The sequence below is a fragment of the Pungitius pungitius genome, chromosome 21 (genome assembly GCF_949316345.1).
Source record: "Pungitius pungitius chromosome 21, fPunPun2.1, whole genome shotgun sequence".
Taxonomy (NCBI): domain Eukaryota; kingdom Metazoa; phylum Chordata; class Actinopteri; order Perciformes; family Gasterosteidae; genus Pungitius; species Pungitius pungitius.
The window spans coordinates 1,942,475-1,966,933 of record NC_084920.1 but is presented as its reverse complement, the minus strand read 5'-3'; the positions used below and the strand labels follow the sequence as shown (position 1 = coordinate 1,966,933).

General features: G+C 49.1%; 2 protein-coding genes across 4 annotated transcripts; one reads left to right on the top strand and one right to left on the bottom strand.

The window, feature by feature from the left end:
- Nucleotides 1–246: 246 nt before the first annotated feature.
- Nucleotides 247–1,571, bottom strand: LOC119213284 (histone H1.0-B). The gene has a single exon (XM_037464477.2). The coding sequence runs from the start codon at nucleotides 1,294–1,296 to the stop codon at nucleotides 676–678; it is 621 nt and encodes a 206-aa protein (XP_037320374.2). The 5' UTR covers nucleotides 1,297–1,571; the 3' UTR covers nucleotides 247–675.
- A 5,119-nt stretch (nucleotides 1,572–6,690) lies between these two features.
- rhbdl1 (rhomboid, veinlet-like 1 (Drosophila)) lies at nucleotides 6,691–23,585 on the top strand. Of its 3 annotated transcripts, none has more exons than XM_037464194.2 (8): nucleotides 6,691–7,183; nucleotides 10,704–10,862; nucleotides 15,424–15,648; nucleotides 16,072–16,220; nucleotides 16,313–16,425; nucleotides 21,313–21,413; nucleotides 22,584–22,644; nucleotides 23,307–23,585. In XM_037464194.2, exons 1-8 carry the CDS (start codon nucleotides 7,145–7,147, stop codon nucleotides 23,576–23,578), a joined length of 1,119 nt encoding a protein of 372 aa, XP_037320091.1. In that variant the 5' UTR covers nucleotides 6,691–7,144; the 3' UTR covers nucleotides 23,579–23,585. The 3 variants fall into 3 exon arrangements, with proteins under 3 accessions (XP_037320091.1, XP_037320092.1, XP_037320093.1); XM_037464195.2 differs by lacking the exon at nucleotides 6,691–7,183 and adding an exon at nucleotides 7,270–7,381; XM_037464196.2 differs by lacking the exon at nucleotides 6,691–7,183 and adding an exon at nucleotides 7,298–7,376.
- Nucleotides 23,586–24,459: the final 874 nt, after the last annotated feature.

Genomic DNA, 24,459 nt, shown 5'->3' with positions numbered 1-24,459 from the left:
CATTTACAACACGCAGAGACAAACACGCAGCATTCCCAAGTGTCGGAAATTGTGGGTTCTACGTGTCCACCCACGGAATGAAAACCCTCCATCGGGTGGGCTTTATCTCCATCAGCTTGATGGCAAAAGCGCTGGAATGTAATTCTGTGCAGTTTATTAATCGACGTGTCCGTTATTTAATTATTATTCTTTAAATCCCCATTGTGCATTACGCGCAAAACAAACTGACCGACACATTTAGTAGATGATGACAAACGGTTTATTGAATTGCAGTGACGTGGCTGAACACAGTGGGATGTTTGTGTGGAATATTCTGAATGGAGACTGGACCTCTATGGAGCCTTCAGGAGAACCACATTGTGAAGGCTCCCACTGTCCCACATGGCCCCGCTAACACCGACTGTCCATGACGTCCAGATGTGCATCCTTCCTCTTTTGTTATTAAAGACGTATGTGTTCAATGGTTAAATAGAAATTAACAGCATTATTATTAACGCCAAATAAAAATAAATGCTCACGATAATTTCTACAGCATCTATAAGCAATAGTGCAACGGGGAGAAAAACTACTGATAAACAGCGTAGGTTTCCATTACAAAAATAATACATATACGAAAACATTTCCTTAAGTATGTACAGCAACTTTGTCTCTCTCATATTGTCCTTTTTTTTTTTTTTACTTCTTCTTGGCCGTTTTGGCTCCCTTCTTGGGGGTCTTCCCCTTGGGCTTGGCGACCCTCCTCGCCGGTTGCGCCTTGGACTTCACCACCTTGCTCGCCTTCTTCACCGGGGTCTTGACCGGCGCCTTTTTGGCTTTCGCCGGGGTCGCCTTCTTCGCGACCTTCTTCACCTTCTTCGCGGCGGCCTTCTTGGGCTTCTCCGGCGTCTTGGCCACTTTCTTGGGCTTGGCTGCCTTCTTGGGTTTGGAGGGCTTCGGCGCCTTCTTCGGCTTGGCAGGGACAGCCGCCTTGGCCGCCTTGGCCGCCTTGGCGGGCTTCTTGGCGTCCTCCGGCTTGGCCCACCTGAAGGAGCCGGACGCGCCGATGCCCCTGGTGTGGCGCAGGCTCCCGGCCGCCACCATCCTCCTGAGGGCCAGCTTGATCTGCACGTCGGCGTTCTCGCCCACTTTGTAGTTCTTCCGCACGTACTTCTGGATGCACTGGCGGGACGCGCCGCTCCGGCTGGCGTCGTGCGCGATGGCCGCTTTTATCATCTCCGAGTACTTGGGGTGGGAGGCAGCCTTCTTGGGCTTGGCTGCCTTTTTGGCCTTGGCAGGAGCGGTGGACGTTTCTGCCATGGTGACTTTTCTCTGGGAGGGAGGGGGCGGGAAAGAACAAAACAAAAACAAAAAAGTCCACTGGGGGTGTAATTAAGCTCCGGCACAGCTGGTTGTCAAAATCCGATCCACACGCACGCTCCCAGAATAAAGCCCGAGTTCGGCGGCCGATGCCTCGCGGTCTCGCTGTCAAAACGACGTACTCGTGCGCACGAAGTGCCGCTTGCGTGCGTGCGTGCGTGCGTGCGTGCGTGCGTTCGTTCGTTCGTGCGTGCGTGCGCCGGGGATGACTTTTGCGTCTTATTCCACAGGCGGCCTCGCCGAGCCTATGAAGCCTGTCTGCGGACGTGATTGAGGACGGGAACTGCCAGCAGCTGATCTAGCGCGGTCCGCGGAACTGGCGCCGGCCCGTTTGTGTTTCTTCGCCCTGCAACTCCCGTCAAATACCAAGGCCGCGGCGGGGTTCTGACCCGCGGAACCCCACCGGCCGGCGGCGGGGACGTCGGGCTTCACGCGCGCGCACTTTTTATTCCCCGCGCGCGCCGGCGAACAACTTTTATTCCGGGAAAACCCGCTGGAAGTAACGCGCGCCGCCAACAATTTTGCACAATTCGCGTCAAATTGACCCGAACGGACGGAACCGGGCGGCGAGCCGTCCCGCGCGCATCGAAGCCGCGTCTACGCCGAAGCGGGTGCGCGCGGTTCGATCGGCATCCCGCTGCGTTTTTGCGTTTAATGCTTCGATCCGTTTCCCCAACTAACACACTCCGGCCATTGACTTTGAATGACGCGGTCGAGATTATTTGCCGTTTAACCTCGTATTATTGACATGGCACGACGTGCAGGTCACAGGCGACCCCCGGGACGATGCGGGGGGGTTATGCGGGTCGGAATGCGGTGGATGGGTTTGCGGGTTTTGCGTGTTTTTCGACAGAATTGCTTATAGGTGTCAGGACTGCAGTTGCCACTCGAGGTCCATTGTCAGGAAAGTTGCCAACACCGCAAAACATCAGGGGCTCCGATACCAGGTCCAGAGACGGATCCCCGTGTTTCTGATAGAGGGGCCAGCTGTCAGTCCAGCTGCAAAAGAGGGGGGTGGGAGGGGGGGGGGGGGATGCACCTGAAACGAAATTCCTATAATGTAAGGCGCAGTGAGGGCTTCCTTTTGTTCGGGAACTGGCGCATCGAGCACCGAATGACAAACTTTTAGGACATTCTCCTTTATTATTTCTTGATAAAATAACAGGCCTGACGTCCCTCCCCCGAAACGCCATTTTGATTCCTAAAATCACAGCTAGTGGATTGGTGCCCCCCCCCCCCCCCCTTCCCACCCACCCCGACTTTTGTGCCATGTTATTTTAGTAATTGGACGCTGTTATTTTGAATGAAAACGAACACAATTGTGTCCTCGTCCACATTGAGGCTGTTTGTCCAAGAGGTCCAAATGCAAAGGGTCCACTGCTGGTCAAAAGATCTATAACACAATATAGGCTTTGTTGGTTGGCATGCGGTTACACAACATAGGACTGTGCACTGTGGACGTGTCTCCTCTTCTGTCTCCACCTGTGTCCTTACAGGGAGTTGATGACTGAGGGGCGGGTGAGATGGATTGAAGGAGTAAAAACTAGGGAGGGAGTAAATAAGTGAGTCATTTTATTGAGGCACAGGGAGAGTGTAGAAGAACCGGCGAGTCGTCTCACAAGCCGCACGTGCACAACCGAGGGAGGGGGGGCTGATGGATGGATGACTGAATAAAGGAGCCCATTTGGACCACTCGGTGCGCTGCTTTATGAGCATCTTGATACACAATGTGTCCCTGATAAACATTCCTATTGTTTGCTTCAGACCTCAGACCCCCCCCCCCCCCCCCACACCAGCCGACAGAGGGACGTGTTCCAAAGCTCACGCACATTTACGGGATTATCTTCATGGGGGTGTTGCTTCCTCCGGGCGACTGATAATTACACCTTAACAATTAATCAAGTAATCTTTTCATTTTTCGGAAGTGGTGCAATGTTTGAATATCATTCAACTTTAAGGCTTAGAGAGTCAGAAGTTAGAGAGTGAAGTGAAAGTTATACATTTACACAAGTTTATCCGATGCCAGTTTGTAATTTGTAGCTGCCTAAAACCTTCTGGGTCCTGCCCCAGAGCATTCTGGGTAACCCACTATTACTGAGGGTCTCAAGGCTGTGGATCAGTTTCCTAAAGTCCCAAACTGTCATTTATTTCCATTTGTTCGGTCATTTACTGGCTTTGAAAGATCTTTTTTATTGACTCTGGCTTGGTTTATATTTTCCCTGCTATGAATCCTCTGGGTTTTTTAATACTTTTATTGTTTCATCTCTGAACAAATCTACTGACTATAATTATTTGACTCCATACGCCAATATTTGAATGTAGTTCTATGACTGGAGTTTCTATATTTCTGATGTACTGTGTCTGCATCCAATGAAGTTTCATTTAATGAATCACTCAGCCAGACAATGAAATATAATTCACTTAACTTTTTTTAATTGAGTTTGGGATTATGAGCAATATTGTTTTTTTTAAGAATATAGATTAGTCGACCCATTTGATGTAGTGCGATATAGTTTTGTTTGTTATCAGCTGTTAACCAGTTAGTCTAAAAACTAAATTTAGTTTTTTGTGCTACGGATTTTCTTTTCTTGTCATCGGGTAATTGTGGCATCGTGTGCGTGCTCCTAGTAAATACTAAACAAATGAATACAGAATAACACATCAAGAAAAACTCTAGCAGCTTATTGCCACAAGAAACCAGTGTATAGTTATGAAGGGCCGGTCGGCCTTTAGTCCTTAAACAAGTAGCACACGCTGCGGTACCAGAGCCATCTGTTACTACTATTTCCTGAGCATTAAATACAGCAAACACACGTTTAAATAGTTAGCTCTCTTTTATACAACATGTTTCAAATCTATAAGAGCAGGCGTATCGAATCCCTTCTGACTGTTTACTGGGCCGTTGGCTGCGTTCACCAACAGGGGGCAGTAGCAGCTTCAAGATAACAAACTATTTGTGTTATTTGCAAACATTGTTATCTTGAATATTTTTCTGGCTGCAGGAAATAAAGGATAGTTTGTTTTGTCAATGGTCCTAAACGTGGCCTCAGTGTTGAGCTTAAGTTAACTCGGGTGGGACCCGTGACCTGCTCAGTCAGCGCTTTGAGGCTCTGCCCTCAATTCAGAAAGCAACCGCTGGACTCAAATAGAAAGGGGCACCGGAACCTCCGAAATAACATGTTTTTTGGGGGGGGCAAAGCGGTCCCAGTATGAGACGCAGCTGAAAATGAAGCTTCCCCGTGAATTTAAATTGGGACAGTTTTTCAGAAATATAAATACACCCTCCGTTATTTAAACGTTGCTTTTCCTTTCTCCTCTTAATTCTTTCCCCTTTTCAACCTCCTTCCTCTCAGTCACTGCTTCCCCTTCCTTGCCTCTTCACGTCCCAGGAGATCCTCCGAGTGGAGCGGATTGGACTAAAACTGTGTCATTCAGTGACCTGATTCCCTTTCCTTGACGTTTTTCAACATGCGGGTGATTCCCTCTATTGCGCAAGCACTTCTCAAGCACAAAGCGCCAACTATTTTAATTTACCTAAGTTGAAGTCAACCGATTCCAAACATCCACCAGAACAACTTTTCTTCCTAACATATGTAACACAAGGTCCGAGCAGCGCTGTGATGCTGCACAATGTGCAGACATCACCTTAACCAAGTTAAATGGAATCGGTTTAACAAGATCTCAGGGGCTAAAGTTTCAGCTCTTAATTAACCGGTGGAGACTTCTGTCTTCCTTCAAAAGTACGTCTGCTGAGATTATATTATTTAAATTGCTCAAAATGCTGTGTTAGCCGTTATTATAAATTGTTGCCTGTAACACAAATACAAAAATGTCATTTTAAGAGATTACATTACTAACATGGACTTGAAGAATCTAGATTTTAACTTCAATTGTTTCCCCATTTAAGCCAATTTCCCTTTGACCGTTTGATTCAATAGTGCCGTGAATGGACCTTCTTTCTTTATAAATGCCACATACCCTGTCATCATGAACACACTTGTTCAGTTCACACATGGTGCTGCCTGGATCTTCCTTCTTATTTTGCTTCTCGGCTTAATTTTTGTTACTTTCTGTAGTTCGTGGCGAGTCTATCATTTCTGTGATGGGAGTCGTGAGGTTACCAAGGCAACCGTTTCCTCCCTTTAGCAGCAATTTCAATCTGTCTCACTTATGGCAAGTGAATTTGCAAATCTCCAGCAGCTACCTCATAATTAGATTTATCTTATTCATGCTCACAGCGTTGTAGACAAACCTGAGCCTTCGTAGTGTGTTCGCCTTGGACGGCCATTAATAAAGCTTTGTTCAGACTTGATTGTTTCCAGAGGGAAACTCAGGGAGCTCTTCCACGTCGACGGTGGACTAGGCTCGATCCATAGTGACAAACGCAGCATGTAGTCCTCAGTCTGAGACGACAGAGCACAAGATGTCGCCGTGAGTGTTTCTCTCATCAAGAGGGATTAATGAGCCTTCGTGCCGGCGAGAGGATGGAAGCCGTAAAATGTGGTGCAATAAAGGCGCTATAAAGGAGGTGCTCCTTCAAAAGGCTGGATGCAAACAGGTGTCAAGCCTCTCAGGATCTCACCATTTCTGTGGAGTGGAGATTTACGTCTCTGCGCTGCTTCCCCCCCCCTCGTGGGAGGAGGTCACTGCGGATCAGGGCAGAAGAGGAAACACCCTTGAAGGGGATTCCTTTTTAATCATTTGTGTTCTCTCACCTTCTGGCTCTGGCGTGGTGGACTTTTTACTGATCCATAACAGAGGCCCTTTTTTTCTCTAATCACGCACAGTGAGGGTGTCGAATTGGGGATTGTGGTCTAGAATCATTGTTGTGGTGCCGCTCATTGGAGGACCAGCGGGTCGAACTCGAGCATGTGTTTGCGTGATGGTGCGGCAGTGCGCACAATGCACTAATGTGCCACGTCCTTTACAACCAGCTCGGAGATGTAGAGGGCTGCAGGTCCGTGGTGTCCATCGGGCTCCAGCAGCTCTGTTTGGTCCACCATCAGCCCTCAAACGAACACATGGTTTGGACTTCACCATACGCCTGTGTCTTGGTAGCGTTTGTCTTGTTTACAGTGTGTGTGTGTGTGTGTGTGTGTGTGTGTGTGTGTGTGTGTGTGTGTGTGTGTGTGTGTGTGTGTGTGTGGTAAGTGCAAAGCCGCAGTGGAGCCCATCCCCTGAGCCGCCTCACTAGCACTGAAGAGAGGAGCCGCAGCCCGTGGCCACTCCCTCCCCCTTTTCCGATTGGAAGAGAGAGGCCACCTCCCTCCGCGGCCTCATTGGTATGCAGGCAGCGCAGTGTGTGCATGAGGGGAGGGAGGGAGGGAGGGAGAGAGAGAGGAGTCAGTGCGATGGGATAGAGGAGGAGGAGGAGGAGGAGAGTGAATGAGAGCTGCTGGTCCTGCCTTCGCCCGTCGTCTGCTGAAGCCGGGTTTCACCGCCACGCTGCACCGAGCGGAGACACGGCCCACTTGGACACCCCGTCCACACTCGGCGTGCCACACAGCGCCGGCTGTTCTGACTGCAGCGACGCCGCCAGCTCGGAGGGACACAAAAAAAAAAAAAAAAAGAGGGCTCACCAGGCTTTCTCCATCACCAAAGGAGGGGGGGGGGGGGGAAACGCAGCGGCAAGCGAAGGGGCCTGGCGTTACTATTTAGGCACCAGCTGCTTCCTCAACCAGATCCCCCTCCGCCTTACCCCATCCTTGACCGCCGCCACCTCCGCTCCTCCCTTGCTCCCCCCTATGCCCTTGTCCTCGGCGGCTCCTCTCCCCTCCCTGGCCAGTATATGGAGAGAAGCTCCCTGTTTCAGCTCATACAAGAGCAGGTAAGCAAGTGAGCAGGCAGCGGCAGAGGTTTCTATGGTTACGGGCGCCCGGGCCACGTCGTCGCCTATCCAGGGACTGAGGCAGCGGGGGGGGGGGGAAGAGCCGATGATTGATAGCAGGGTCTGTTTGCAATGAGAGCGTGAGACCACTCGACGGACGCCAGCATCATGGAGCCATGTGGGCCCAGAGAATGTGAGGTCAGATCATGGCTTATGGGACGGTGGGGGCGGGCGGGGGGCAAATGGAGGCATGGGCATGCTGTGTGAGTTGATGTATAGACGTGTGGGAGCATTCTCCATTTGAGGAATGACACATTATTGGTGCATTCCAGCTGCAGCATCATCTGTAGCATTCATGCTGTGTGTGCGTCTCCAGTGTTTGTGTTTGCGTACCTCTGAATGTGTCTCCATGTCTTTTTGGGTTTTTTTTGTTCCATGTTGGCCACATCGACACATCTCATCATCTCAGGAACCCAAGAATCAGAGACTGCAGGATTATTCTGTGTTTTTCATTTCAAGGGATCCAGCTGCGGTTCCCGTGGCGACCAGGTCACGGTTTTGCTCCAGAATAGAAGCTGTTATTTGGCTTCAGACTGTTTTTTTGTTTTTTTTGCTGTTGAAAACACCGTGTTAGTGGTCATATTCAGGCCATTGAAAACAACGTTGCCCTTGACAACTGGAGCCCTCCAAAAACTGCTGTTTTTACTGTGCACTCAGATCTATGCACCATTTCCAAGATTAATAGAGCTGTGTGTGTGTGTGTGTGTGTGTGTGTGTGTGTGTGTGTGTGTGTGTGTGTGTGTGTGTGTGTGTGTGTGTGTGTGTGTGTGTGTGTGTGTGTGTGTGTGTGTGTGTGTGTGTGTGTGTGTGTGTGTGTGTGTGTGTGTGTGTCATTTAACGCAGTCTTGCATTCCGACCGGTGATTTGATGAATGGGGCTTCTGGTCCACCAGGGAGGAGTCAATCATCCGATGCTGTTTGGGGGTCCCGTCATGGGGGCCCATCAGCAACACATTGATCAACACGCTCAACAGCCTTGAGGGAGAAGTGTGTGTGTGTGCGTGTTTCTGCCATCATGTGCACAGTTGTATTTTTACGTATAGTGCCACACTGGTAAATGCCCACCTCGTTCTTCCTTCATAGACACATTTTAAAGCCAAGCCTCTGCTTGGCCGAACACAGGATGTGCCTCGTTCGTTGTGCGGTTCTGGGCACCGAATTTAAACGCTCACATTCACCGGAGCCCAGACCGCCGCGAAGCCGAACCACAAGAGCAGCTGGAGGTCAAGTGCTTCTCTTGAGGGCATCTTGGATTTAGCAATCTGCAAAAGGAGAATATTACTGTGTCACTGCCACATGTATTTTATTGAGCATTGAGTTTTAAGATAACACTTTTTATTCCCTTTAGTCAAGCACACATTAAGTTAAAGACACTAAACTTTTTCCATTCGAAAACGTGTTTAGTTTAAACGTGCAGGTTTAAAGGAGAGCGGATATCGCACCCTTTTACACACGGAGGGGAAAAGCAACATTAGCAACGCAAGTTCTTGTTTTATTGGTCTTTGTCTGCAATGCTGAGCTCAGGCTATTTGTGGCCTATCCAGGCTCCAAAAGACGCTGATAGTCTTTACACCACAGCACTGAGTACGCTATCATTGGTGAAGATCTCTCCATCTGTCATTCATTTTTCATTTGGTTTATTTATATCCCTGCCATAAGGACTTTGGGCCCTGGATGTAAGGGGGAGTAAGGCTCTTATAGACTGCACCCTCTCCTCACTCTCTGATGCTAATTCACATTGAGCCGTGTTTTAAAGACGCCTCCGGCTGTTTGTGCCGCGTCTAAACGCCAGGAAATGTAATTCGAGAGCGTTTGCATCAGGGAAAAATCCCCTCAGTCCTCAGCGTGAGGCGAGAGATCCGAGCCGCTAACGGCCGTCACATCGCCGAGCGACGGCAGTAAAATCGGCGCATAATGACTGGAACAGCGGGGCAGAACTTGCGTTGTGATAATCACAGAATCAGTGGCCCGGTCGCTGCGTCTCAGGACGACGCAACCCACCACGTTCACTCCTGAGCCGCTGTGATCAGCTGATCAGCAGGCTGGGATCAGTGTGAGACCCCCCCCCCGGTCTGTGTCTCTCCTATGTCGGGCCGGGGATACACAGAGGCGACCGGTAACCACGGCAACGCGCGCAGCTCGTCAAAGTGTCGCCCTTGCCAGCGGTGGAGTCGCTTCGATGGCTGCTTCAGTCCTCCGGCGCTCACCCGTCCCTCAGCTCACTGACAAACCCCGGCCCCCCCGCTGCGGACGGAGGACGGCCGTAATCAGACGTCCCCGGTGAGGCTCCCTGACCCCCCCGCCCCCCACGAGCCAGGAGCACATTAGAATCTGATCTATCTCCCCTCTGTGGCGAGTGGATGCAGAGCCCTCTTATGGGAAAGAGAAGAAGAGCAAGTGGCGAGCCGTTTTTATTCTTCTCAGACCGTCCGGGTTCATTTTTTATTTCACACCTTTGCTGGGGGGGCCTTAATACTGGCTGTCGGATCAGGAGGTGCTGAGGCTCTATGAGGGGACGTGTGAGGGAGGTTATCAAGTATCTGCCATTCATGTGTAATCCTTGCTGTTGAGTCAAATGGATGAAAAGTAGCATCAAAACTAAAAAATCTGATAAAAGAGAAGGATAAAAGGAGGCATGTGTTCAACTAGACTTTGGGAGGAGGGGGGGGGGGGGCAGTTGAAGAAGAGCACGTTCAGAGGGAGATGCCCATCGGTCCACAGCGCCTCAGTTGAGGGGGGGGGGCGATCCAGAAGCTGAGACCTAACAAGGCCACGTTAGCATTTAGGAAGCCGTGAAAGGAGAAGCAGCGAGTTTCTCCTCAGGCGCAGCTTCACAATCGCAACGTTCCAAACAGAACCGGAAGGAGAAATTAACACTCCGTCGCGGAGCAATTGTGGGCATTTCGAAGAAGGGAAGGAGGAGAAAAAAAGAAACCCTGAAGCTGCTACACCCCCCCACCCCCCCCCCCACATTACTCCAACCCAGCGTAGACACACACACACCCTATACTTTACACCCCATCTTTAAGCAGGCGCTATTTATGACACATTCATGAGCAGTGAGTGAGCGAGTGAGTGAGTGATGAAGAAAAACCTCATTGACTATTTGCATCCTGCAGAAACACCGAAACATTGACCTCCGCTTAATGCCGAGGAGACTGCAGGTCACCGCAAACAACAACAACAACAACAACAACGGCCACGCCGCTGCCTGCTCCTCTTTAAATGCAGTGGAATGTGGTCCAGCCTCCGCTGCCCCGCAGGCCGCCAGTGTCGTAGCTTTCCATCTGTCTCCATCAGTGCCTTCTCCATGTGTCTTCTTCATCTGTGCTTCATCTCCGCGGTGCCGCTCGCCATCGGAGCGCGGCGGAGGTCAACGTTGACGCATGCGTGATCAGCGACCGGCGTCCTTTCTGTGCCCCAGTGACCTGAGAGCGGGCTGTCGTCTTCTTGTCTTCCAGCTGGACCCAGACAACACCGGTTTCATCGCAGTGGAGAACTTCACCAGCTTGGTGGAGCACCATGAGCTGCAGCTGGACCCGTCCAAACTGGACATGCTGCTAGCGCTGGTGCAGAGCAATGAAGAGGGGCAGGTGTGCTACCAGGAGCTCATCGAGCTGGTGAGTGGGACTGCACGCGCACAACCACGTCCCGGGACACACACACACACACACACACACACACACACACACACACACACACTTCCAGAAAGGTTACAGAATTGATCCGGGCGGCTCTGCGGCGGCGGCGGAAATTGACTCAACCATTCAGGCCGTCGCCCGGCAGAAAGGGGAGGATCAATCTTTCCACTTAGCGTGTCGGTAAATCCACACAGAGCCCCCACAGCGAGCCGAAAGCAGCACAATGCCGCTCAAATGCAGGTAATGAAATAGTGGTGATGAATTCTTTTAATAAGCCCGGCCGCCTTTGTGGTCCGCCTGCTCCTTCTCTTCTCCCCGCTTCATGTGTCTTTTGCCGTTGCTCATTTGAAACATCGGAGCGCTTTACGTGTGCAGGACTGATTCTCTGCGAGCAACGGCCTCCTTTCTGCTCCTGGTAATTACATTCCTGGCGTACTTTCACTCCCTTAAGCTCATTTCACACTCTCTTGTCTTCTCTCCCTCGCTCTGTTTACCCCGTCTCTCTTTGTCTCTGATCTCCTTCCTCTCCGTCTCGTGTCCCGTTACGAAGGATCCGAGGTGCTGCTTTACAGCCGCCCTCTTCCTCATGTAGTATCACTCCTTGACCCCCCCACCCCCCCAGATCTCATTGCCTCGCCTCCAAAAGCATCACGGAGACGCTTTGAAAACGGCCCATCAGCCAAAATGCAAATTGCCTTCGATTTGGCCCGGCAGCAGCGGGCGGTAAACGGAGAACGCCCGGTCTGACGGATATTGACCCCATGGTCTGATTGGAAAGATTTGTCTGACACACACACACACACACACACACACACACATGCATGTGAACCCTCATGCCATCCCTGCACGGTGCATGCATACGATTAGCATACATAAAATGAATAATTAAGCCGTCCGCTTCCTCTCCCTGATCCAAACATACTGTCTCAGGCCCAGACAGACTCTCATTCATACGCATGAGCGCCGCCAGTGCACATTTGCTGACTAATTTAGAGGATATTCAAATGTGGATGTAAATGTGCCCCCCCCCCCCATGCTGAACTAAATGCGGACGAGCTCAAGGCTGCCACATGATTCACGACATTTTCCCCTCGCTGCCTTTCTGTTCTACGCTTCACTCTCTCAGGTCTGTGTGTGTGTGTGTGTGTGTGTGTGTGTGTGTGTGTGTGTGTGTGTGCGTGTGTGTGTGTGTGTGTGTGTGTGTGTGTGTGTGTGCGTGTGCGTGTGATGTTTGCTTCTGTGTTATGTCTCCTAACGGGCGTGTTGAACATTTTCTGATTTGTTGTTCTACACACTGAATCCACGGTGCCCGACCTCAGTGGGTGTAAATGTGTTTGAAGTGCACCGTTAGGCAGCAGCCTCTCGTGTGTGTGTGTGTGTTTCTCTGACATCGTTTGTGTTGGACTCATCTTTCATGCAGGGCGATCTCAGCCAGAGGGGTGAATAAGTAACGCTGTGCTAAAACCTCTCTTGGGGATCTGTGCACACACACACACACACACACACACACACACACACACACACACACACACACACACACACACACTAACTCCTTCATATCCACTGAGAGAGTAGAGCGTATGCTCCTGGTCTGTATCTGACCAATAATCCACATCAGAAAGCATCCCACACGGCGAGACAACGCGTCACACATTTGGCACGCACTGAAACGTCTACACGCCGAGGTTTTTTTCTGTGACGCAGAGAGACGGTTCCCACATGTGAACCTGCGGTTGTACACACTCCTGCAGGTATTGATCTCTTTAAACAGAGTCAACCGATGATGTTGTGTGCCGTTGTTTTCCTTCTGTTGGTAGTTTCGCTAAAGTCCAAAATGGCCGCCGCGGTTCATTTAGCCACCAGTGGGTGTACTGTAGGGATTAGGATTTAGGGTTGTCTTTTTCCTGGTTGGAGGAAGTATCCTCTACTTAGAGGATATGCTTAGCTGGATACTTAAATTATATTCCTGCTGGAGTCCTGTAGTTTGTAAATAGCAGCTTTAAGCTTTCCTGTCATTTGAAGCCGCATTGAGTTGCATTCGTCTCCGGGGATGTGACCTGTCGACGTCGCATCCCGAACTCCAGTCAAGGCTCTCAGCTGACAAAAAGGGATGCACTTTGCTTAAGAGTCCTGGAGTGAAGGTTGTCGAACCCCCCCCCGCCCCCCCCCCGCCCTTTAAGTTTTTGCACCGCAATGATTAAACCATAAAGCAAGGCTGTGGCAGCAAAAAGGCTGAGGGGAAAATAGATGGACTCTCACTTTAAAGGGGTTTGGGCAAGAAAGAGCCCCAGTATGTGGGTCATGGTAGAATCAGAGAGGCTGAGATCCGCAGTGGTTTAGATTCTTGTGTGTGTGTGTGTGTGTGTGTGTGTGAGGTGGTACATCTGTAATATTCTAACAATACATTATTAATATCACCACTGTGAGGGAAAGATGGCCACCATCATAAACTGGGCGAAATAAATGATCTTTTTTCTGATCTGCAGTGCTGAACAGCCTTTTAAACCTCACCTTGTTCCATTTGTTTTCCCTAATTGCTATTGAGCCGAGCGGCATTGACCGCGCGGTGCGGCTAATTAATCCATCGAGGACGATTGACTGGAGCCGAGAGCAGCATCATGTACAGTAAGCACCGAGCGGAGCAGGACGGACGCTTGTTTGACCCGTTCAGCTGTCCCTTAAGGGGGGGGGGGGGGGTTACTACCTTGCTCTCTGTGCTCAGCATCCATTATGCAGAGCGAAGGCGAGGCGGTGTGTTTGAATAAATCCGTCTCTCTGCATCTATAAAAGTCCCGCTCGCTCTTCTTTGTTGTAACGTCGCGACAAATGAGAGACAAGATGTCTTCAGCTTGGTGCTCCACGGAACCCGAGGGCCGAGCCTCTCGTGTGCCTCTGCTCCTCTTCCTCTGCTTTCGCCCCCCCCCCCCCCTCAAGTGCAGCATAATTGCATCTTGCAGGGCCTGATTTCAATACTAAATGTGCCTCCCTCCATCTGCGGGAGGCAGCGGCTCTGCTCAGCGTCGTTCTGGTTATCGTTGTGCAACAGGCGCTCACATCCTCTCTGTACGACCCCCCCCCCCCCCCCCCACTTCCACTTCCTCTCTGTTTTTCCCGAGCAATAATAAAGGCACGAAGCTTTTCTGAATATTGACCCACAGTTTAATTAACTGCGCCTCCTACTGCGTCTACGTATGCGCAGCGGGGAACCGGCTAATGAATCACCATCGCGGGACTTTTAATGGCGGGTCGTGCTTCCTACAAGGCCCCCCCCCCCCCCCCCCACGGAGGTTTCGTAACACTTCCTATGAGGCTGCCATGTTGTCTACAGTTACTATTATTAGAAACCTGTAGGCAAGGGTTTATGCCGCTACCAGTTCCATCTGGTGCCAGGAAAACCACATTTCGTAAAGTGTCTCATCGCGTTATAGCACGTGTTTTGATTGAAGGATAATTCTGGCTCTGCCACCGACTCTCACCTGGAAGTCCTGCATGCCGGCGTCCAATGAGGAAATGCCGATGTTTGTTAAGGACCTCCCGGCTGTTTGAACATTTTTCAGTGGCGGTAAATCGGATGAAAAAGAACCCTCGTCTGCCCCGGGCTGTCAAAAATAGTGGCATTGTGATAGTTTTCATCCTAAACTTCACTTATTTAGGAGTTGGTCCCACTGACCTGCAGGCTGCTTCAGAGCTGCTGCTCACCAAGCAGACCTGGAGTCTGCGATAACATGAATACTCTCTCTCTCTCTCTCTCACACACACACAAACACACACTTTCTCTTTCAAAGGACCAGTTCCTCCTGACAAAGATTTGCTTTTCAAGGGCAAAATCAATCTGACGAGCCAATTTGTCGCGATGTCTAAGCTGCAATCAGCTCTGCCGGCAGTCACTGTTTAAATCAAAAACTTAAATTATTTAACTTTTTTTATCAGCCATAAATAAAGACAGAACTGCAGCTGAATAGCTGCAGTTCTGTCTTCTCTCTTGTTGCATATGCATGTAGCAAGGCTTTCATGTAGTTTAACTGCAGAGTCAAAATTACTTTCTCATTAAATTAAACAAGAAAACGGGTCCAATCCTTCAACTTTCTGTTTTGTCAAATATCAGTTAAATATGCTTTTACATCAAGTTTTTCACCTCCTACCTACTGGATGAATTATTGTAATACATTTAGGTGAAGACTTTTCTTTAATCATCTGAAATTGTGTTTCTACCAAACATCGGCATAATGCTAATAAATGATTTATTTATTAGAGGTCCTGTCATGTGTTAAGAAACATTAAGATGGTGGTAGACAGCAAAGTGGTGTTTACCTCATTCAAATATCAGTAAGAAATAAGCAAATTTTCCCCCCAAATAATGTCCCATTAATTTCATTTTTATTCATAGTGCTGAATCATAATGTCATAAATGAAGTAGAAATGTGTAAGTTAACAGATTCCGTCTCCGATTTCCCTCAAGTTTCCCCCAAGCGTTAATTCTTAAGACGACAGCTCGTTCTCTTAATATAATAAATAATAAACGTCCTCCTCCTTCGACCAGATGAGCAGCAAGCGCTCCAGCAGCTTCCGCCGGGCCATCGCCAACGGACGCCGCACGCTGCAGAGGGAGATCCTGCTGGACGAGACGGGCCTGGGTCTGTACAAGCGCTTCGTCCGCTACGTGGCCTACGAGATCCTGCCCTGCGAGACGGACCGGCGCTGGTACTTCCACCAGAACCGCCTGTGCCCCCCACCTGTCTTCATCGCCGTCGTCACCATCGTGCAGGTGAGCCCTCGCCCCCCCCCTCCTTAATAACCTACAGCTCGTGCACAAAACCTCATCCTTTTCCCCTGAAATCATCACCATTCACAGGGAAGGAAGCCGAGCGCTTTGATGTTGCCTCCGAATGGTCTGTAACGACAATGAGGTTGTGATAATAACTGTTCACATTCGTTTTGATTCACCGAAACAATGAGTCATTATTCCATGAAAGGAAATTAATGGAATTGAACCAGATGTGCAATTTTAATTTTTTTCTGCAAGCAGTAATTTGTCTCCACAAGTCCAATGAGCATCAGCTGAGGAAAAGTAAAAGACAAAAGAAACGTAATCCGTCTTCCGTGAAGCACAATGGGTTTTGTTTTGCACCTTTTTTGTGAGCAATGACTACGTCGGCCCGTTTGGCCTCATTCCTGCTTCCCGTTGCAGATCATCGTGTTCATGTGCTACGGCATCATGCTGAACAAGTGGGTGCTGCAGACCTATCAGCCCGACTTCATGAAGAGCCCCCTGGTCTACCACCCCGGCCACCGCGCCCAAGTGTGGCGCTTCTTCAGCTACATGTTCATGCACGTGGGGTACGCCTGCGTCACCGCACGTCCACGCCCCCCCCCCCCCCCCGTTTGTTGCAGCGCCGCAGGGCTGAAACCTTCTTTTCGTTTCTGCTCAGGTTGGAGCAGCTGGGGTTCAATGCTTTGCTGCAGCTGATGATTGGCGTTCCTTTGGAGATGGTCCACGGCATCTTACGGATCAGTCTGCTCTACATGGCAGGAGTGCTGGCCGGTGAGTGAACCGGGACCCTTTCCTTCTTTTAGACATTTAGAATGACCACAACTAACCAGTTTTGACTTTGTTAGTTAATGTTTTTAGCTGCTGCATTGTGTGTCACATCATCGGCGCTAGTGAACAGAGGAGAAGTTTAAAAACAAGCACTCCGGGTGGATGGTGAGAAGTTGCTCTGAGCGATTTAACTGCCGCCGTCTCCATTCAACACTGGACCAATTTCATGAACTCTCATCACCATCAGTCACTGGGACACAAAAGCCGAGGCTGTGAAACACTGGAGTTGCCCTTTTAAGAGCTTACATTGAACCAATAATGGCAGTTACTTTGAGCAAGTGATTACTTTCCTCATCTCCAGCTGAATTTGTCATCCTCTTTTCCTATGATATCTACTAGTGGCCTGTTGAGTGATTCAGGGGCTCGAGCCTCATTAACCGTCATCCTTCAAGCCAGCGAGGAGATTGGAGTTTTTTTTAAATCTGCTCTGATTGTCGGATGTGGTTCCTGCTGCAAACCCCCCCTTTTTCCCCCCTTTTCATCTTCACTGGGAACCATTGTTGTTCGGTTTCATTCTTTCAGTAAAACTTTTGTTTCTATGTGACAACCTGACAATTCTTCATTAATTTCTTCCTGTCTTCTTTCTGCAAGCAGAGTAGTAAAAATGGAGCTGAAGTTCAAGCCCTCGCTCCCCAACACACACACACACACACACACACACACACACTAGCATGCACACGCACTCCCGAACACTCATGAATTATTGTGGCTTTGATTTATTTTAGCTGTGATCACAGCGAGCCGGGGACTCTGAGCAGGAAAAAGCATGAGAGTGGCGCAGGCTCTCTCTCTCTCTCTCTCTCCAGGGGATTATTCCAAGTGCAGTTTGAGATGCTGTTTGGAGATTTAAGCTGCAGGAAGCAGCGAGGAGATGCTGGTGTTTGTTCCCCCTTGAGCCCCCGAGTTGAACTGCGTTCATTACAACTTCGCTGCTCGACTGATCCAAGTGTTTAAAAATTAAATTCACGTAGTACTGTGGGGTAATAGTGTGTAACCAGCCGGGAATAAGATTCCAATTTCTTTTTGCATTTAACTTTCAACACAACATAATAAATGACTTTCTCCTAAACTTTGAGGAGGAGCTGCTACTTTTAGCAGAATAATAATTTCACCATTGGATTCTGGCTGAAGTCTGACGGGTCCTCTTAGAAAGGCGGTGCAGTTGGACTCTTTTGTCAGTTGATGAGAGTTCAAGGGTCAGGTCCTGAGAGGGAGGGACCTTTAAGTCGACATAATGAATGAAGAGCGTCCGTTTAAAGTCAATAAGACGCCTTCTTGCTCGCGGCCTCGGACACTGAGATACTCGGTTTTCTCCCCTTTTCTTGTGCCCAAGACTCGTGTTTATATTCACGCCGTCCTCTTCTTGCTCACCAGTTGAATCACGGCGTCTGTCGCAATGTTGTTGTTGTTTTTAGCAGCGGGTTATTGGTGCCATCGAGCTGCAGGTGTTGTGTCTTTGTGTGTGTGTGTGTGTGTGCTGCAGGGCTCGCTTTCAAAGTGGAGAGACAAGAGCGTTTTCTTTTTGAAGGTGCATCAAATGCCGCGAAAGTATAAACGTTGTCACGGATGAACACACACCTCCCATGAGAAAAATGCGCCTCTGCATTCTTCATTAAAAACTGTTTAGAGTTCCCGTTTTAAAAGGAAGACACGAGACGCTGAAAGTCCATGGTTTTAGTTTGTGCGAGTCAGACGGCGTTGTTGCATCGCCCCGCTGCTGTAGTCCTAAAAATAAAGCATGACATTGTACATTTCGACCTCGGACGCGGCGGAAACTAATTACAGAATCATTCCTGCTAAGGAACCTCGTCCTCTGTCGCTCTGCTGCGGCGACGGAACGACGAGATGAGTCCAGAGTGTCGAGTCATGTTCTGCTGCAGCCACGATATAAACACTTATAATAAAATAATAAATCCCGCCCTGACTGTATGCATTATTACTTTTATTATCCTGTTCGCTCCGGGCGTCTTCCGTGCGTAAATGTGAAAGTAATCGAGTGAGTGGAAGGAGGGTAATTACCAAAAAGAACACTTGAGGGCCGTTTTTACACCTGTAACTAAAGCATCTGGATCGCTGCTTTGTTTAAAAGTTGCTTATTCGATTCCTTGAGTGTTAATTAACGAAAAGGAAAGGTGTTTTCTGTGAATAAGCAACATTTAACTAGAAACTAAGAATTTCCTCAAGTATTCATTAAAAAGAATATATACATTTATTGGCTGCATCATTTACATTGACGTCATACACGCTGCACAGACTGGACGAGGACTGATTGCGTGTCCTGCTTTTCCTCTTTAAGGAGAGCCCAATGATATTTTCCCTCCTCTCCTTCTGTCTGGGTGACTCAGACGAGTCGTCCTCCTTCCCAGGTGGAAAATGTCCTTAACAGACCTCCCTCAGTGCGACGGCAGTTGAAACGAGGCTTTGAAATGGAAAACAATTTGAAGCGATGAGGCCGTAAAATAGACAAAAGACCTCCAAAAGACATTCAACAAAGGTCGCATAATTCACATCCAAGACAATATGAAATGCGCTTCTATTAGCACAATTAAAAAGAAACTGTCCCTCTTATTGTGCGTTCTCTATCATCTCTCCTCATTCACTCCTCTTTCCCTCAGTCTCTCCCACTTGTTCTTTGTGCTTAGTAAATAAACTCGTTGGGGCTTTTCTCCGGTTTGTTCGCCAGCAGCCGCAGTGACTGCAACACATCTGTGTGCACGGCCATTTGGTGCATGCATGACGACACATGACCAGATGTGTGAGGTCTATCCCCGCTGTGTTTACCGAGAGACTAAATAAATGAACAAAAGCACAGCAGGAGTAAACATGTAAACATATTCAAGTCTGATTTGCAGTCTGTCTTAACTCCCGACTGAATTTCTTAGAAGTGCATATGTTTTCACTATGGAGTGAATGTGTTAAAGTGTGCACTGGTTCATATTTTTATATTCACAGTGTTTCATCTGCATGTGTAAATAGTCCGCTGCATCAACTTCACGAGCCGACTGTCGATGTGAAAAGAATCTATTAATGCAGGTGTGATGTCACACCTGCATTAATATAACCAACGTGATGGAGAGCAGGGCCTTATTTAACACACTTGGTTGTCTAGACATCCGATGATGAAACCTCCTTTAAACATCTATTCGACATCATGGGGTCATGAGCAGTCAGCCACACTTCTCCCATTAAATAGTGTCTGTAATCACAATGGATGCTTCCTCACACCTACAAACTCTAGAGAGCACTCAGTGAAGAGCTCCATACGGGTTCCTGCAGATGCATATTTTCCACGGATTAGACCATTCGGTCTTTTTTTTATTGCGGCATCTACTTTGCTCCATCGCGGCCCCTCGGGGCCCCGGATCAGCTTACAGCCCCTCGTCTGCACCGTAACCCCCCCAAACCCCCCCGCCCCCGGAGTCTGGAAACATCAGAGTTTGACCCACAGCTTGAGGGGCGGCCCCCGGAGTAACAGTGATGTGGCGTCTGGCGGCTCGGTTCTTATGCTGCGAGCAAACGCTGCAGAAAAAGCACCAAAAAAAAGAAGAAGAAGATTTGAGGGTGTTGATGAGGACTTCGGGACGGATAAGTAATCTGTGCACGAGATGGAATGTGTCAGCTCGGCGCCGAAATACTCGCACACCTAAATCCTAAATCTTAAATCCCCCCCCCCCCTAAGCAGAAGAGCCCTCATGACAGCACGGTTTAATATTCCTCATGCCGGAGGTCTCGGGTTGTCTCCTCGTCTTGAAAAGGTGGTCCTGTGTTAACCAAGCGGCGCTTTAAGAGCCTCCAGGCGGCTTCATCCAGGACTCGATAGATTGTGTCGAGGTGTAGAAGAACTCGCTTACAAGTGGCAGCAGAAACACGTCTATTGAAAGAGTTTTTAAGAGAGAAAAAACGGCTGAATATTGGGCCGACGTCAGGTGGCCAGAACCTTCATGTGGATCTTGGCCGGTGGTTTTGTCCACGTCGCATTACAGCATCATCGGTGCGGGATCATTGGGCTTCTAATCTTTTTCTAAAATAAGATGTTGTTTCTATCATTTACTTTGCCGACGACAAATTCATGAATATGTCAAACTTAATGGCGCCGAACCAAGAGCAACAAAGGACACAAAGCAACGTACGGCGCCCTGTTGTCGCTGCTTTGTGTGCGACTTCTGAAAATAGAAAGCTTTAAATCTCCTCAAACCTCCTTCCTCCGGCCCCGTAAATCCCGGTGAAACGGCCCGAAGGCGTCGGGGCGAGATGAGTGACTCAGGATCTGATTAGCATCCGTCCTTCCGTCCTCATCACAGCCCCACACACACACACACACACACACACACACACACACACAACCTGCATTATAGATCTGAGATCACAACTCCCAGCAAAACCCAGCTGTGATTAAAAAGGGGACGGTTTTGTTTTATCGTCCCCCCCCCCCCCCCTCCCTCTCCGCTTCCCTTATCAGCTCGTTAGCGTAATTAACAGTGGCGACTGCGACTGATTTCTGCTGCTCTGGGTTCTGTCCCACTTCCCCCGTGTGTCTGCACACTGAGGAACACACACATCCATCCTGCATCCACGACACGAGTTTACAGTTATTCTACTTATTCTATGGATCATTATTTCTCTCATTAACTCGCTGTTCATATTTGTGAATAAATGTTAAAGGCTACGAATAATGTCTTGTGGTTTTATAAACCCCTGAAGGTCACCTGAGGACACTGGGGGGGGGGGGGGCGTGATGAGTAACCCGACTCTCCCTTTTGTTTTGTCCCTCCGGCGTCCTCTGTGTCTCCTCCTAATGTCGCACCGGGTCTGTCCCGTGTCTCTCTGCAGGCTCGCTGACGGTGTCCATCACCGACATGCGCGCCCCGGTGGTGGGGGGCTCCGGAGGAGTCTACGCTCTGTGTTCAGCGCACCTGGCCAACGTCGTCATGGTAACCGGCGTCATCATCATCATCATCATTGCCTCCCTTGTTATGCTCCAAAGCAATTTTTGAGTGGTACTGAATTGTCAAAGGCTTCTATATATATATACAGTATATATATATATATATATATATATATACACTGCTAGTCATCACATTGATTTGATTCATATTTTTTACCACTCAGCTGCTTTTGGAAATCTGCCATTGATTATTCCACGTGGCCCCCCCCCCCTTCGGAGAAGCTCTTTGAACCTTTTTGTTTAACAGCTAACCCTCCGACGTGTTTTCACTTGCATTTAATGGATTAATCTAAAGTGAACTGGCGTTGCAGAGACTCGCATCAATTATTGAGCCCGTGTTTATTTACGGCCTCTGAGAGGGTGGATTCTCTTGCTCCAGAGCTTTTTGTTTTTACAGCATTTTATCTGTGGGTGTCACGAGGTCTCCGTGTGAAGCGCCGTCCTCTGCAGCTCTCGAGGCGGCGTTACAGGTGACATGTGACTGATCAGTCGGGGCAGGGATGGAAATCAAAGCCTCGAGCAGAAGAGACCGCAGCTGACGGGTCGTTTGTTTCCTCTTTTAACCGTCGGTGCCGGTCTTTTAGCCGGGAAATCCCTCGAGGCGCGTCTTGGTTCTCCTCTCACCAGAAGCTTGTCCGGTCTCGACCTGGTAAATCCCTCGTCGTCCGTCGTGTCGAGTCCCCTCGGACTGAAACAAACAAATCCAGCTTTTGTGTTTTAGTTTTTAGATTTGCTTCGGATCAGTAAGAACTTTCTTCTTTCTTTTTCACTAACAGGATGTCTATCAGACTAAATGGGTTGGCTGTTGTTTGGTTAAAGATCGGCCTTCTGCAGCATCACAACAAACGCAGGGTTCAAATCCCATCCCACCCCCCCCTGAAGAATCACAGCGGCTATTTATTTGCCACTTCTCCCCCCGTCTGTTAAATGATCTTAGCCCCAATTAACGTAGTGCCACTGGGCCGGAACCAGTAAGTGGAGAGCAGCCAGGTGTCTAATCACGTCTTGTCCTTCTCCATCACTCACGTGGATCTACGCCGTCTCTCTTTCTGTCCCCGGGTGCGTCCAGAGGACAGAAACTTGTGTTCTGTTGTCACGGCGCTCGGTGTCGTGACGGTGATGGTGCTGACCAGACACATTTTGCTCCGTGTTGCAGAACTGGGCCGGGATGCGCTGTCCCTACAAGCTGCTCCGCATGATCCTGGCGCTGGTCTGCAGTAAGTGGTCCAGATTTACTCTCTCTACGCATCGAGTGTGCATGTGACCTTCCACTGTCTCACATAGTTCATCTTCTCACAACCTGAAAGGCAAAATGTCTCGAAGCTCCTCAGAAGACACACCGCGGCCTCTGTTAGCGCGAGACGTGTTTCTTTGTTTTCTCCGAGTCAGACCACTTTGTCCCGTCTCCCTCCTGGAGGACGGATGCACTGTGACTCTCATTAGTGAGCAATATGTTGCTTCCATCTGTCCCGACGCCCGCCAACCCACAGCGGCCATGTTTATTTCCTCCTGGTGTTTTACCAACAGAGCGTTCAGCTCTTTGAGTGGTGTGAGTGCTGCTAAGACTGAACATTTGCTCTAGTTTTACCACAAGTGTTTCACAAGTATTTATTCAGCTGGGTGAACGGCAACAAACAACGGCAAATAACTTTTGAAAGCAACTCGTCTTGTAAATATCCGTTTAAATCTAGAACTCTGCATAAACACATCCTCCTCTACACAGTGCAGCTCACATTAACAAACAACACAAAGTCAACTCCCACCCATCGGCTCCCTGAACACATGGCAGCGATTTGCCATTTGAAATCTCTATTCCCATTTTAGATGGACGCGGTCTCAGACCATGTTTGATTGACAGCTCTCTCTCTCTCCTCGGCAGTGAGCTCAGAGGTGGGCCGGGCCGTCTGGCTTCGCTTCTCCCCCCCGCTGCCCTCCTCCGGGCCCCAGCCCAGCTTCATGGCCCACCTGTCGGGGGCCGTGGTGGGCATCAGCATGGGGCTGCTGATCCTGCGCAGCTACGAGGAGAGCCTGCAGAAACAGTGCTCCTGGTGGGTCATCGTCTTCTCCTTCATCACCTTTCTCCTCTTTGCCATCTTCTGGAACATCTTTGCGTACGAGCTGCTGGGGGTGCAGATACCCCCGCCTCCCTGATGGAGGCCCCCCCCCCCCCGACAGGCCCTGCTCCACATTCACATTCACCCCGACCCTGCTCCAGACAAAGGTTTCCTTTAGCACCTCCTTTCAAGTCAGCCCAAAATGACGCGAAATCATTCAAAACTAAAAAATCCACTGAGAATCCTTTTTTTACAGATGCTTTGCAGATCAAAGAAATATGTCTCTTTTATTAAAGAGGGGTCACAGTAGCAGCGAGTACAGGGGGACGTCCCTCAGATCCATTTTCAACAGCATATCATCTCTTTTTTTTAATATACGTTGGAAACTCATCTACACGACCAGCACGAGACTTTAAATGAACGTTTCCTTTGAGTCCTTCGTTTTCCAGTTGAAGGAACAGTTGAAGGTTTTTATTTCTAGGGGCAGCAGCCACAAAATACAGAAGTGCCCACAAAGTACGATTGCTGATGTGGATTTTTTTTATTTATTTTTTTTATTCACAGCAGGCTGCAACCCACAGGGACAATAAAAACCCCAATTAACAGAACCGTGATCAAATTGAGCTGCTAAGCAGGATCTCCTGCCCGATTATAGAACAATAGTCCAAATTCTTTGCTGTGCAAATGGCTTTTTCAGACCAGTTGAAGAGTGGAGTAAAGAAAAAAAAAAAGCTTTTTACAAGAACACACGTGGATTCTGTCATCTTCAAGGAGTACCTTAAAGGCATCACTGTCATTTCATTGGGTCTTTACAAAATTAAAAGACATCCATTTTTATCTCCACGATGTATCAGCTACACTGTGGATACGTCCTCATGGTTCACAGCATAGACTCAACGTGAAGGAGATGAAGAAAAAAAAAAAGAAGCTCACAATTTAAGAATCTTCTTAAAAGAGGGAACTTGTTGCCGTGTCAAA

Excerpts from the sequence above, each read along its gene's own strand:
- LOC119213284 (XM_037464477.2), bottom strand. The coding sequence starts at position 1,296 with ATGGCAGAAACGTCCACCGCTCCTGCCAAGGCCAAAAAGGCAGCCAAG.
- rhbdl1 (XM_037464194.2), top strand. The coding sequence starts at position 7,145 with ATGGAGAGAAGCTCCCTGTTTCAGCTCATACAAGAGCAG. Across the intron at positions 7,184-10,703 it reads TTCAGCTCATACAAGAGCAG|CTGGACCCAGACAACACCGG; the intron begins GTAAGCAAGTGA and ends CTTGTCTTCCAG. Across the intron at positions 15,649-16,071 it reads CCGTCGTCACCATCGTGCAG|ATCATCGTGTTCATGTGCTA; the intron begins GTGAGCCCTCGC and ends TTCCCGTTGCAG.